At 43.8% G+C, this 14,840-nt stretch overlaps 1 protein-coding gene across 1 annotated transcript; it reads left to right on the top strand.

Annotated features, from left to right (window-relative positions):
• Positions 1 to 563: 563 nt before the first annotated feature.
• Or10g1 (olfactory receptor family 10 subfamily G member 1) lies at positions 564 to 1,520 on the top strand. The gene has a single exon (NM_001000832.1). It carries the CDS (start codon positions 564 to 566, stop codon positions 1,518 to 1,520), a length of 957 nt encoding a protein of 318 aa, NP_001000832.1.
• Positions 1,521 to 14,840: the final 13,320 nt, after the last annotated feature.

Raw genomic sequence — 14,840 nt, 5'->3', positions numbered from 1 at the left:
CATGTCTAGGTGTTGAAAGCACATTTCAAGAGAGCCTTCAGAATGTTGTTATGGACCAAACACTAGGTGGGAACTGATATGGTGGTGAGGGAGGACCAGACATCGCATGCTATGGTGAGTATAGCTGATTCTTAGCTGCAGACAAAAAGGCAGCATAGCAGTGAGGTCAGTGAGGGGAAGTACGTGTGATCTTAGGATATCTGTTTGCTGCCCTGCATTTGCTTTAGCCTCCCTTCATTAAAATCCTTTCTATTGTACTTACCAGTTCATCCTATGGCTGACAGCTTCTTCTCTTCCTTGATCTGTGTAATACTGTTCCTTGTGGCCTCTCACTGGTCAAGAGGTTCCATACATCCACCAAAACAGCCAGCCTGTGGGTTATTTTTTTCCACATAAACCTAAATAATTAATAGGTGACACCAAGCCTTCTTCTTTCAAACCATTTTATACATATATATTCCTCTCCTGTTAGCCACTAATCATCAAACAAAAGCCTCGTTTTATCTCCTTCCTCTATGCATTCCCCTTGTCTGACTTCATGGTTCATCTTAACAGATTAAGACATGAAAAGAAACAGAAACACATCACTGGACACTGTGGTGACAGATTTCCTTCTCCTGGGCTTGGCTCATCCTCCAAATCTAAGAACGTTCCTCTTCCTGGTCTTCTTCCTCATTTACATCCTGACACAGCTGGGGAACCTGCTCATCCTGCTCACGGTGTGGGCTGACCCCAAGCTGCATGCCCGCCCCATGTACATTCTGCTGGGCGTGCTCTCCTTCCTGGACATGTGGCTCTCCTCAGTCATTGTCCCTCAACTTATTTTAAACTTCACTCCTGCCAGCAAGGCTATCCCATTTGGTGGCTGTGTAGCTCAACTCTATTTTTTCCACTTCCTAGGCAGCACCCAGTGCTTCCTCTATACCTTGATGGCCTATGACAGGTACCTGGCAATATGTCAGCCTCTTCGCTACCCTGTGCTCATGAATGGGAAGTTATGCACAATCCTGGTGGCTGGAGCTTGGGTGGCTGGCTCCATCCATGGGTCTATTCAAGCCACCCTGACCTTCCGATTGCCCTACTGTGGGCCCAACCAAATAGATTATTTTATCTGTGACATTCCTGCAGTGCTGAGACTGGCCTGTGCTGATACAGCAATCAATGAACTGGTGACCTTTGTGGACATTGGGGTAGTGGCTGCCAGTTGCTTCCTGCTGATTCTGCTCTCCTACGCCAACATAGTTCATGCCATCCTGAAGATACGCACTGCAGATGGCAGGAGACGTGCCTTCTCCACCTGTGGCTCCCATCTCACTGTGGTCACAGTCTACTATGTCCCCTGTATTTTCATCTACCTTCGGGCAGGTTCCAAGAGTTCCTTTGACGGAGCGGTTGCTGTATTTTACACTGTTGTCACTCCATTACTGAATCCCCTCATCTACACTCTGAGGAACCAGGAAGTGAAGGCTGCCCTGAAGAGGCTAAGAGCAGGTAGAGGGCATGTGGGTGGAGACAAGTAGCCAATGACTCAGGGACCACACACATCACCATCATAACTGCCCTGTTTTTAACTACTGCTCCTCGTGGAACAAATGCTCAACAATGATAATGGTTTAAACTAAACTGAGTTTAATTAAAATTGGAAGACTTCCTACCCTAATCTTTTCATTGTAGATTATTTTAGAAATAAACAGGCACATGACTTATCATCTCTAACAACTTCTTGAGAGGAGAAAATGCTTCGTGGAAGATTGAGGCAAACACTAATGCATCTACATCTTAGCAAGTGCATCGTTATGCCGGAAGCTCTGAAGGAAAATAAAATAAAACAATGCTAACCACACTCTCATTTTCACTGTCTTTACCCTTAATCAAGCCTGTCCAAACTCTGTGGGATTTGCTTGTCCATGGCATCAATACATCTAAGTAGTTGAACGTGAAAATCCTGAATTATTTTTATAGTTAATTTTGGTTGTCAGCTTGACACACCTGAGAGAAGGGCGCCTCTGTTGAAGAGTTGCTTTTATCAGATTGGACGTGTCTGTGGGATATTTTCTTGGTTGCTAATTAGTAGATGAGAGCCTAGCCCACTGAAGGCGGTGCCACCCTTGAGCAAGGAAGGTAGCTGAGCAGCCAGTACACAGCGCTCCTCCATGGTCTCTGCTTCAGGTCTTTGCTTCCAAGTTTCTACCTTGAGTTCCTGCCTTAGCTTCCCTTGATGGTGGATTACAAGCTGTGAGCCAAATAAATTATTTCCTCCTGTGAGTTGCATTTGCTTAGTCTCTTATCACAACAATAGGAAGCTAACCAGGATAATATAATTATTAATGTTTGGTTACTGACCCCATGTCTCCTAACTAGTCATGTCTCCTTTTACTCCTCATACCATAATCAAATTTAATTCCCTTGCAAGCCTGCTAGTGCAGACCTGTGATCCTGGCACTCAAGAGACGAAGCAACCGAATCAGGAAGTCAAGGCCAGCCTAAGAAACATAGTAAATTCAAAGGCACAAACAGCAATCCACCAGCCTTGGCCCCTGCAGTGCTAGGATTGCAAGCATAAGCCACCAGGCCCGGTTACTTTATTACAGACCATGTGACAATCTGTCCTATATGATGCAAGGTGTCATCTCTTTACTCCAAATGTACTGTGAGTCCCAAGAGAAACAAGGCATTCTTTCGTTTGTACTTGTTCTTCACCCCTAATAACTATCAATCAAATTTCATTGTTGTCCAAATCAAAACACGGCTGGCAAAGTGTCCTGAAGTGTTTCTTTAAACATTAAGACGTCAGGCTGAAGAGATGGTACAGTAGTTAAGAGAACTTGCTCCTCTTGCAGAAGAAGTGAGTTTGATTGTCAGCACCCATCTTGGGTGGCTTACAACCACCTATAACTCAAACTGCAGGAGATCCGAAATCCTCTTCTAGTCTCTGGAGGCATTCACATTCACATTGATATACTCATGAACAGAAACACATGCGTATTCCAAGTTCAAAATTAAATAAATATTTAAATGAATAAAATAAAGCCATCACAGTGCTGGAGAGATGACTCAGCAGTTAAGAGCACTGGCTGCCCTTCCAGAGGACCCAGGTTCAATGCCCAGCAGCCACATAGCAGCTCACAACTGTTCCAGGGGATCCAGCACCCTCATACAGACATACATGCAGGTGAAACACCAATGCACATTGAAATAAATAAAATTATAAAAACGTTTAAAATAAAAATAAAGTCGTTGGGGCTGGAGAGGTGGCTCAGTGGTTAAGAGCACTGACTGCTCTTCCAGAGGTCCTGAGTCCAATTCCCAGCAACCACATGGTGACTCACAACTATATGTAATGAAATCAGATGCCCTCTTCTGGTGTGTCTGAAGAAAGCAACAGTACACTCACATACATAAAATAAGTCCTTAAATAAATAAATAAATAAATAAATAAATAAATAAATAAATAAAGTCACTGTGCCTTTGACCAGATTTGAGGCTAACTCCACAGGAAGGAACTCAGTGAGTACTGTAAACCTGGCCTAATGCCAGAAAGATCATAGGCCCTGAAGAGGAGCCTACTACTGCTGTTTTGCTAAAGTCCTGTCACTAAACTGACTTATTTACGTATTTATGCTTAGACCTGTAGATCAGTGCTTGGCCAGAGACGCTTCTATTTACAGTGGGCAACAGTTAATACAAAGATTCAAACCACTGGGAATAATTAACTGTTGAGCATTGGGTTCTGAACAAGACATCTAGATCACCACCCCAGGCAAGGTTCAGGGAAAACAGAAGAGCAAGAAAATGGAAGAGAGTACCGTGAAATGCTGTGTTCTGGATAGGACTGAACCACTGTACCCACAGACTCAGCTGGAGAAGAGGTCGTGAGACTCCTCCCCTGTCTGGATAGCTGTTAGTAGTGTGTGGATGCTGGGGGGAAGGACATAAACTCGGAAAGTCGGAGGGAGTCAGGAGATAGAGAAGAGTGATGTGGATGGATGTGATCCAAACACAATCTATACATGAACGGGATTTTCAGAGTCAATTCTTAAAATAAATAAAAATAGGGATAAAGTCAAGATAGAATCAGTTATTCCTGCTATCTGTCTTACTCTCCCCTGGACACACTAGAGATCAAAGAAACTGGAGGGAGAAGAGCCCAGTATCTGTGCTCTAAACACGCAGTCAACCACTTAAAAGCATGTTTTTATTTGTGGTAAATTTCACCTCTTTGAGTGAGTGAGGTCATGGAGAGACTTAAAATTCTTAACTTCAGAAATATATTAGTACAACACCACCCCTGCCTTGCAGGAAGACCATAGCAGCAGGACGTAGACATGATTGTACAGCCCCAGAATCAAGTTTTAACATCTAAGCAATTAAAGAACTGTAAGCAGCTCATTAGTAAAGTGCTCCCAGGCATCTTCAGGGATCTGGGTTTGGTCTTCACCATGAACAATAAATAAACAGAATCTAGAAGTCGTGACCGGTTTCTTCATGTCACTGTAAGTCACTGTGCCATCTGGAGATCACATACAAATTCATCCACAAAGTGTAGCTGCTTTCAGAATTATATGTACAAATGTCAAGCTCATCAATAAAACAACTGATATTGTATTACAAGGTTGTTAGTAGGAATTCAGTGTCAACATAAAGCAAGTAGTGAGGGCCAGTGACAGGTCTCAGCTGGTAAAGGTGCCTGCCACTAAGCCTGACGGTCTGAGTTCAATGCCTGGACCCGAATAGTGGAAAAAGAGAACCGACTTCAAGTTGTTCTCTGCCATCTATAGGCACTCCATGACACTAGAGCACACATGTGCCTATGAAATGCACACAAATTAATTCGTGATTTTTAAATTTTTAAAGAATGAAATGAGTAAGTTGATCAGAGGAGTATATGCCTGTAATCCCAGCGCCTGGGAAACTGCTAGGAGGATGTGTGAGGTCAGCCTGGCCACCCAGTGAGACTCTGTCTCAAAAAGAAGATAAGGGGGAAGGAAGGAAGGAAGGAAGGAAGAAAGGAAGGAAGGAAGGAAGGAAGGAAGGAGTCAAACTGAAACCCCACTTCCTTTCCCATCGCTACCTCCTTCTGCCTCCTTTATCCCATCCACTTTAAGATCATGTCCAACCCTTTAAAAGAACGAGACTAATTTATGCTGAATATGGACAGCTGATGGGTCACTTAGTGTCCTACAGATGACCACCAAGAAAGCCTTACTTAAGAAACCTCACATTTCAGTGAGGTTGCCCAGTTACCTGCTCTTGAAAGAAGAAAAAGTACAATTTCTAGAGTTTATTAACAGATACTTCATTTTGTCGCCAGCTGTCCTTCCTGTCCCTTCTGGCTGCCTGAAGATCCAGATGTAGAATTCTTGGCTCCCTCCCCAGCACCATGTTTGCCTGCGTGCTGCTCTGCTTCCTGCTGTGACGATAATGAATGAAATACCCCTGAACTGTAAGTCAGCCCTAATTAAACATGTTCCTTTGTAAAAGTTGCTGTGGTCATGGTGCCTCTTCCCAGCAACAGAAACCCTAAGAATAATATATATTCTGTAATATATATGTAACATGTAATTATATATTACAAGAATCTATATAGAGAGAGGGGAGAGTTACTTATTAGAATGGCTTACAGGCTATGGTCCAGCTGGTCCAACCAATGGAAGGTCCAAGCCAAAATTCTAAAGAAGTAGGCTCTAAGGCAAAAAAAATGAATGGACTGCCAGAGGGTGGACCAGGAGGGGAATAAAATTGGAGTGTTAAATAAATAAATAAATAAATAAATAAATAAATAAATAAAATGGACTTGCCAATGAGACAATGAGCAAGTAGGCAAAAGGAGAGAGCTTCCTTTCTTCATGTTCTGCCTGAAGAAGGTGAAGTCCAAATTAAAGATGGATCTCCCCAACTATTTATGTGATTTTAATGTATATGAACATTCTGTCTTTATGCACACAAGGAGAGGGAATCGGTTTCCATTATTACAGATGGCTGTGAGCCACCATGTAAGTGCTGGGAATTGAACTCAGGACCTCTGGAAGAGCAGTCAGTGCTTTTTTTTTTTTTTTTTTTTTTTTTTTTTTTTGGTTCTTTTTTTTCGGAGCTGGGGACTGAACCCAGGGCCTTGCGCTTCCTAGGTAAGCGCTCTACCACTGAGCTAAATCCCCAACCCCAACAGTCAGTGCTCTTAACCACTGAGCCATCTCTCCAGACCCGGATCTCCCCAACTCTAAAGATTTTGATTGAGCCTTTATATTCCCACCTCAAATATCCAGATTAGTGGGGTCTTCTCATGTGTAATGATTTAGTTAAGAAAATATTTATCACAGGCGTGCCTAACCATTGGGTTTTAATTGATTCCAAATGCAGTCAAGTTGACAACCAAGAATAGCCAACATAGATAATAAATCTTGGATGAAAGAGAAAAGAAGAAGACATCATCATGGCTTGAACTTCAATATAGAGAGAGAATAGAGTAAAATTCCTGAAATATACAGAGAGAAAAACCTCCAAGTAAGCCCGTTAGAAGACTGTTTTGCTTACTTGAGTTGAGGCGCTCCTCTAGCAGTGGTGTAGTGACTGAGGGAAGCTTCATGGCCAGCCACAGCATCAGGGAGGTATAGCTTCTCTGAAGCCAGCACAAAAAATAAGCATGGGACCTTCTTTAGGACCTTCCGTAATTCTTAGTCAGCCATGTCTAATTGCTGCAGTGATCACAATTTTCAGGAGATAGAATTGTTGTGGGTTTGGCTTATTGCGTGTATTATGTTAATTGAGTCCCCGTATTACACAGGAATTTGCATGTCTGCATGAGACTCCCCGGGTCACTGCCCTGAGTTGGCTCTAATTGATAAATAAGGTTGCCAGAGGCAAATGGCTGGGCAGGGAGAAAGAGGTGGGACTTCAGATTTCCTGGGCAGGGAAGAAGGATTTAGAATCACCATAAAGGGGAAGAAGGAGGATCAGGCTTGAGAGCTTCAGGAGGGGCATTTTAGAGATGACTCAGCAGTTAAGAGCTACTGCTGCTGTTGAAGAGGACCCAGGTTCAAATTTCAGCACCCACTGGGTAGTTCACAACTACCCATAACTCCAGTTACAAGGGATCTGATACACCCTTCAGATCTTAAGGCACCAAGCCCACACGTGGCACATGTGTATATATACCGACAAAACACACACACATAAAAATAAAATGAGTAAATTTTATATTTTTTTAAAGAAAGAGAAAAGGGGGTGGGGCTGGAGAGATGGCTCAGCGGTTGAGAGCACTGGCTGCTCTTCCAGAGGTCCTGAGTTCAATTCCCAACAACCACATGGTGGCTCGCAACCATCTGTCATGGGATCTGACGCCCTCTTCTGGTGTGTCTGGAAACAGTGACAGTGTGCTCACCTACATAAAATAAATAAAGAAATTTTTTTTGTTATTAAAAAAAGGAAGGAAGGTAAGAAGGAAGGGAAAAGGAAGGAAGAAAGGAAAAGAGGTGGAGATGGCTCAGTGGTTAAGAGCACATTGTGTGCTCTTGATGAAGACCCAGGTTTGGTTCCCAGAACGCAGAAGTTCACAACCATAAACTGGATATTGTGGTAGGCACCTCTAATACCATCACTCCCAACATGGAGGCAGGAGGATCAGTTCAAGCACATCTTCATCATAATGTAACTCTAGCTCCAGGGTATCCAGTGCCCTCTTCCGGCCTCCATGAGCACCAAGCACTCTCACAGCACACATAGAACTATGCAGGCAAAACACTCATATATTAAAACAGTAACAATAAATAAGAGATGGATCATGGAAAGAGGACAGGTAAAGGAAACAAAAAGAGAAAGAAATGGGAAGAAGAAAACAGGGCAGGGAAAGGAGAGGCAGGAAAGGGAAAGGTTCCTATATAACGGAATGTTATCACACCACTCAAAAAAAATGAGAGTGTGATATTTGCTGCAATGGATGAAGGCAGAAGACGCTTTTTTAAGTCAAATAAACTATACATGGAAAGACGTATCCCATCTCGGTCTTAGCGCCATCTTCCTTGAAACTCCTGCGCCACGAGAGCGAAGTGGCAGAAGAAGAGAATGCGCAGACCGAAGCGCAAGAGAAGAAAGATGAGCAGAGGTCCAAGTAAACCATCTTGTGCACCCACGAAGCCTGCGGGAGCAGAAGTAAGGGATGCTGAAGCCCGGAACGCCGGAACAAGTAGTTGGACTGTATGCCGCTGTCGGTAATAAGTCTCAGTAGACCCAGAACGTCACCTCGCCTAGATCAGCTGGGAAAATGACTGCCTTCCTCACAACCAAAACAGTCCCGCTGGCCCTCTGCCCTGGACCTTTGGCATTCTGAACTAGTTCTGTTCTCTCTTGTGGCCAAGTGTAACTCATGTACAATAAACCCTCTTGCTGTCAGCTGAAAAATCAAAAAAAAAAAAAAAAAAAAAAGGAAGGAAGGAAGAGGTGTCGCTTGTGCTCACTAGTGGATGAAAGCTAAAAACATTGACTTCACAAAGGTACAACAGTACTGGCGCCAGGGAAGAAGAAGAAGAGAGGTGCACTTAGCAGGAAGACGAGGCTGCTGCTTCCCAATACAGTAGATCAGAAACCCAACAAAGCTGCTCAATTTTAATAAGGAACTGGAAGAAAAGGTTCAGAAGTTCCCAACCGAAAAAGCACTGGAGTTTCCGAGAGGAAACCCCTGCTCTGACCACGACATACTGTATGCATGTATGGTATTGTCACACTAAACCGTGTGTAAATTGTAAAATAAGTAAAATTACACATCAGTTAAAAGACAGGGACTGGACAGATGGCTCAGCCAGGGAGAGTACCTACTGCTCTTCCAGAGGACCAGAGTCCAGTTCCCATCACCCACATCAGGCTATTCACCACCACCTGTAACTCCATCTCCAGGGCATCCAGTACCTCTGGCCTTTGAGGGCACCACTCATTTGCACATGACCCTACATACAGACAAATACGTGCATACACATCATTTAAAATATAAAAATAATTTTCATTACTTTTACTTGGTTTACAGTCCAGTCATTATCCCCCTCCTGTCTGCCCTCCCACAGTTCCTCGTCCCATTCATTCCCCCCTCTCCAAGATGATGCCCCCACCCCGCCCACTCGCCCCCACCCACCCCACTCCACCCCATCTCCGCCAGTCCTCCCCACTCCCTGGGACCTCAAGTCTCTCAAGGGTTAAGTTCATCTTCTTTCACTGAAGCCAGACCAGGCAGTCCTCTGCTGTATAGGTGTTGAGGGGCCTCCGAGCAGCTAGTGTATGTTACCTGGTTGGTGGCTCAGTGTCTGAGAGACCTCAGGGGTCCAGATTGATTGAGACTGCTGGTCTTCCTATGAAATTTCCCTCCTCTTCAGCTTCTTCCAGCCTTTCCCTAATTTAACCACAGGGTCCCCAACTTCAGTCCATTGGTTGGGTGTAAGTATCTGAGTCTGTCTCAGTCAGCAGCTTGTTGGACCTCTCGGAGGACAGCCATATTAGGCTCCCGTCTGGAAGCACACCATAGCAGCAGTAATAGTGTCAGGCCTTGGAGCCTTGCCTTGAAATGGATTGCAAGTTGGGCAAGTCACTGTACCTCCCTTCCCTTGGTCTCTTCTCCATTTTTGTCCCAACAGTTCTTTTAGACAAGAATAATTCTGGGTCAGTGTTTGACTGTGGGATGGCAACTCCATCCTTCTATTTGATGCCCTGTCTTTCTACTGGAGGTGGACTGTAAAGTTCCCTCTCCCCACTGTTGTGCATTTCATCTAAGGCCCCTCCCTTTGAGTCCTGAGAGAGTCTCCCACCTCCCAGATCTCTGGTACATTCTAGAGGGTCCCCCACCTCCTACCTCCTGAGGTTGCATATTTACATTCATTACGTTGGCCTTCAGGGCTTCTCACCAGTTCCCCCCAATACCTGATCTTGTTCCCCTTTTCCCCTCCCCTCTCCCACCCAGCTCCCTCCCTCCCTCTGCCTCCCATGATTGATTCCTTCTCCCTCCCAGGTGGGATTGAAGCATCCTTACTTGGGCCCTTATGGCTTCTTAACCTTCTTGAGTTCTGTGTATCCTGGCTTCTGTAAGGTAAAGGACATAGTCAATAGGACAAATTGGCAACCTACAGATTGGGGAAAAAAATCTTCACTAACCCCACATCCAACAGAGAGCTAATATTCAAAATATATAAAAAAAACTCAAGAAGCTAATCTCCAAAAAAACCGAACAACTCAATCAAAAGATGGGGTACAGAGTTAACAGAGAATTCACAGCAGAGGAATCTTGAATGGCTGGGAAGCACTTAAAGAAATGTTCAAAGTCCTTAGTCATCAGGGAAATGCAAATCAAAACGACCCTGAGATTCCACCTTACACCAATCAGAATGGCTAAGATAAAAAACCTCATGTGACAGCACATGTTGGCGAGGATGTGGAGAGAGAGGAACACTCCTCCATTGCTGGTTTCCACTCTGGAGATCAATTTGGAGGTTCCTCAGAAAATTGGAAATAGATCTATCCAAAGACCCAGCTATACCACTCTTGGGAATGTACCCAAAAGATGTTCCACTGTGCCACAGGGACACTTGTTCCACTATGTTCATAGCAGCCTTATCTGTGATAGCCAGAAGCTGGAAAGAACCCAGAAGTCCCACAATGAAAGGATGGATACAGAAAATGTGGTTCATTTACACAACGGAATACTACTCAGCTATTAAGAAGAAAGACATCATGAGTTTTGCAGGCAAATGGATGGAACTAGAAAATATCATCCCGAGTAGGGTAACTCAGCCCTAAAAGGCTGTGCACTGTATATACTCACTAATAAGTGGATATTAGCTAAAATATATGTTTTAAAAACTACAGTATGGGGGTTGGGGATTTAGCTCAGTGGAAGAGCGCTTGCCTAGCAAGCGTAAGGCCCTGGGTTCGGTCCTCAGCTCTGAGAAAAAAAAAAAAAAACCTACAGTATGGGACAGCACAATGGCTCAAAGCTGATTGCTCAAGCCTGACAAGTTGAGCTTTCTCCTTGAGACTCTCATGGAGAAAGGAGAGAGCTGCCCCTCACAAGCTGCTTCTGACCTTCATGGATGCTCAGTGACACATGTGCCATCTAAAAGGATAAATGTGATAACACAATATTATCGCCGTAAAGATGGTCTATTGAGCACTGCTCTGTGCTGTTTTCCAGCTCCCATTGTGTAAACACTGCCACTGAGTCAGATCCGAGTCCTAAACCCTGCACACGGAACTTGGGAGAGGTATACCAGGGAGCATGCCCACTACGGACAAGACTAAAAACAATAAAATAACTGTGAGTGGTGGCTTTGAGTAGTATAATATTTGTTTACTATGCCTTACTAAATTAAAATATACTTTAATTGCAAATTGGTATTTTAATCTCTACGCAGTCCTGGCATGGCGGCTCACATCTGCAATTCCAGTACTTGGGAGGCTGAAGCAGAAATATGAGCCAGCCTAGGCTACCGAGTGAGACTCTGCCTAATTTCAGAGTGAAATTAATGGGAATATCGATAGAAGTCATCCAAGACTATTTAAAATGGAGGCAGCCGACTTTTCTCAACCAACCTAAATTTCTGGCATGGGCAGGGGTTGTTTGTTTTATTTGGGATTTTGTTCTGTGTTTAGAGAAATGGGAAGGTGAGGAAGATACTCAATTATTGAAGATTTATGAAGATGTCAATAGACTGCCAGGTAACAACCAGGAAGGGGAATCACGGAAACTGCAGCTCACCCAAATTGGTTCTATTGATCTTCGTAGTTCACTTTCTAAATGGGTAGAAATCACCCTTGCTTGCTGTCAAAACAAAGAGTAATGAGGACCTGGGAGGCATCGTTCTCGCCTGGGAAGTGTTTGGAGTGGAACTCCCAAGAGGCAGAGGGTTTGTTTTGCCTTGGTTCCCTTTTGTTTTGTTTTTTCCAAATCTCTTGGTGGTATTTTTCAATAACTAACCACATTTAGGATAGAGAAAGAAGCCGTACTGTATAAAGAGCCTTCAAGAACAGGTCTCGCAAGTCTTCAGTCTTCCGGCCATTGTCTGTCCCGGAAGGTTTTCATCGCCTTCCAAAGCAAAGAGCTGGCTGGGGGCTACTCTGAGGGGACTCTTCTCCAGGCACTCTTCTCCTGGGGAAGAGAGGACCTCCTCCAAGACTGCACTGCTGCGTCCTTGTGAATCTGAGGAAAAGGTGTCTCTAAGGCCAGAACAATTTACAATAGTAGCAAAGTCATTCCAAGGCTTAGGATTCTTTCTAACAATTTGATCAAAAACGATATTTACTTTTTTAAAAGCCTTCTTCTTCTTCCTCAGTCTACCTGAAGTTAAGACATTAGGCATATCGATTTTACATTAACTTTTTCCATTTATTGTTTGTCTCTTTAGGGGGTGGTAAAGCAATAGATGGTTCCTGGTTCAGCTTCACCGTGCAAGCACAGTAAGAGGTAAGGCGCTTAACCCTCCCTTTCCTGAGACACATTTGACTGGAGTGTCTTCCTTCAGGAGCCTTTCCTTAAGAACATTATTTTTCTTTTAACTTAGAATGCAAGGATACTGGCACAAGAATCAGATGGAAATAATGTGGCTTCTGTCTCCCCACACTGGGCATGCTCACTTCGGTCTGCCTCTTCTGCCTCTCGGCTCAAGCTCATGGCTTGAAAGGGCTGACGTCTGAATGTGGCTCTAAAAGCAGACCTGAGCCAGAACGTAGTTCTTTATCCCACACAGCCTTAAGCAATTCATTCGTTCATGCAAAAGTGTCCTATGCAAAATCAACCTCAGTGCAGGCATATTGAAAAGGCCGAGCTCAGTGCAGACAGGCCAAAACAAAAAAGGCCTGCCACCCTTCACAGTCTAATGCTGTGAAAGGCAAGAAGAGTTACCACACCACGTGAGCCTCAAAGGAGCTCATCCTCCCAGCAAAGAGTCGCAGCAAACAGTCTAGCCTGTGGTTAAGAGGGTCCTGCTCCCCTTATGTGGTTGTCCTTGCAGCTCTCATTCATTACAGCTCAAGGGGCCTCTCCCTTAAATTACCATGCCACACCCCTGAGCCATGTTGTTTTAAATGCTGATTGTATGGGAGATGATGCCATCTTTCTGTTTGCTTTAATTATATGCTTTTAATAATAAATGATAGCTATTATATAAGATGGCATTAAACAATCTATTTAAAACAAGAAATTTTAGAAAAGTATTTAAGACAAAATATTTAATTTTTTTATTTATTCTTTTCTCATTTATTACATCCCCACTGAAGCTGCCCCTCCCTCCTCCTCTCCAAGTCCCTATAACTCCTCTGCTCACCCCAGATCCTCTTCTCCATTTCTATTTGGGAAAGATCAGACCTCCCAGGGATATCAATCAAATATGGCATATCTAATTGGATTAAGACCTGGCACCTCCCCCTCATAAGCCTGGACGAGGAACATACTCATATACTTCATTTTATATGCTTTATTTCATCTAGAATATACTAGTTTTATTATATTATCTATGTGTGTGCTGTGTATGTTCATGGGGGGGTGTATGTTGAGACTGGAGGCCAATGCTGAGTGTCCTTTTCAATTGCTTTCCATGAATGTTTTAACTTATTATTTTATTGTATGTGTATAGGTGTTCTGCATGAACAAGTATCTCTACACCATATGAGTGCCTAGTACCCATGGAGACCAGAAGGGGCATTGGATCCCCACAGAATTAAAGTTACAGATACTGGTTAGCCAATGTGTGGGTGCCGAGAATTGAATCTGGGTCCTCTGGTATATCGACCAGTGCTCTTAACTAGTGAGCCATTTCTCCCTTCACCACATTAGATTTTGAGACAGGGTCTCTCATTAACCTGAGCTCCTCAGTTGGTTCTACAGGCTGACCAGTGAATTCTGAGGATCCTCCTCACCTCCACCCTACCCTCACCTCACCCAGTACTGGAGTTGCAAATGTGCGCCCCCTTGTCCAGCTTGTATACGGGTGCTGGGAATCCAAGCACAAATTCTTATGCTTCTACAGAAGACACTTTACCAACTAAACAATTTACTTCTCCCCCAATATTTAAATATTTTAAGTGATGAATCTAAGATCGCTTTTCCACCTCAGTTTCCATAGACCAAGGCTACACAACTTCAAACAGTCAGTTGTCAAATAAAAAAGAGTCCCAGGTTAACAGTCAATTACTCTTGGTTTTCATTTTTCCCCTAGGTTGGCTCCCTTTTGTCTGTAAAAACAAGACTCCACCCATTCCTATAATTGCTCTCTGACAATGTGCATCCTACACCATGTCTTCTACCAGTAGAACGTAGCCACTTCTGGGAAAAATCTTCCCCTTACCTCCCAGGTCAATTTTCCAGAACCCCAGTAGCACAGACCCAACTCAAAACCACCATTTTGTGCTATCTCTACCCAGAAAAGGAGCCTGTCCCGTGGGCCCACCCACAATAAGTACCTTCCGTCTCCCTCCTTCCAAGTTACTCAGGCCAGGACAAGAAGAAAAGGGTGAAGAAATCCTTTCACTGAAGCACTTGGGAAAGCACACCAGAGTTCCCTGTCTCGGGCTAAAGAAACATGTTTTATCCATGCAAAGATTCTTAATATTCATTTAAGCTCATTATCTATGAATATTCAAGCAACTGTCTTCCTCATTCTTCGCAATTGTAGTATGACCAAGTTTTCACAAAATGTGCTGAGGTGGCCTGTGTTGAAATTGCACCATCTCTTTCTCTTCCAGCCAAACAGAGAGACAGCCATCCTTCCAAGGGAAATTAAGGCAACCTCTCCCAAAAACAAGGTGAGAGAAATCTAACTTAATCTCTTTGTGGACAATCTCTGAAATTCGCACTTCTATGAGCCTTATGAAGT

Source organism: Rattus norvegicus, chromosome 15 (assembly GCF_036323735.1).
Source record: "Rattus norvegicus strain BN/NHsdMcwi chromosome 15, GRCr8, whole genome shotgun sequence".
NCBI classification, from domain to species: Eukaryota; Metazoa; Chordata; class Mammalia; order Rodentia; family Muridae; genus Rattus; species Rattus norvegicus.
This window is presented reverse-complemented; position numbering and strand designations above follow the sequence as displayed.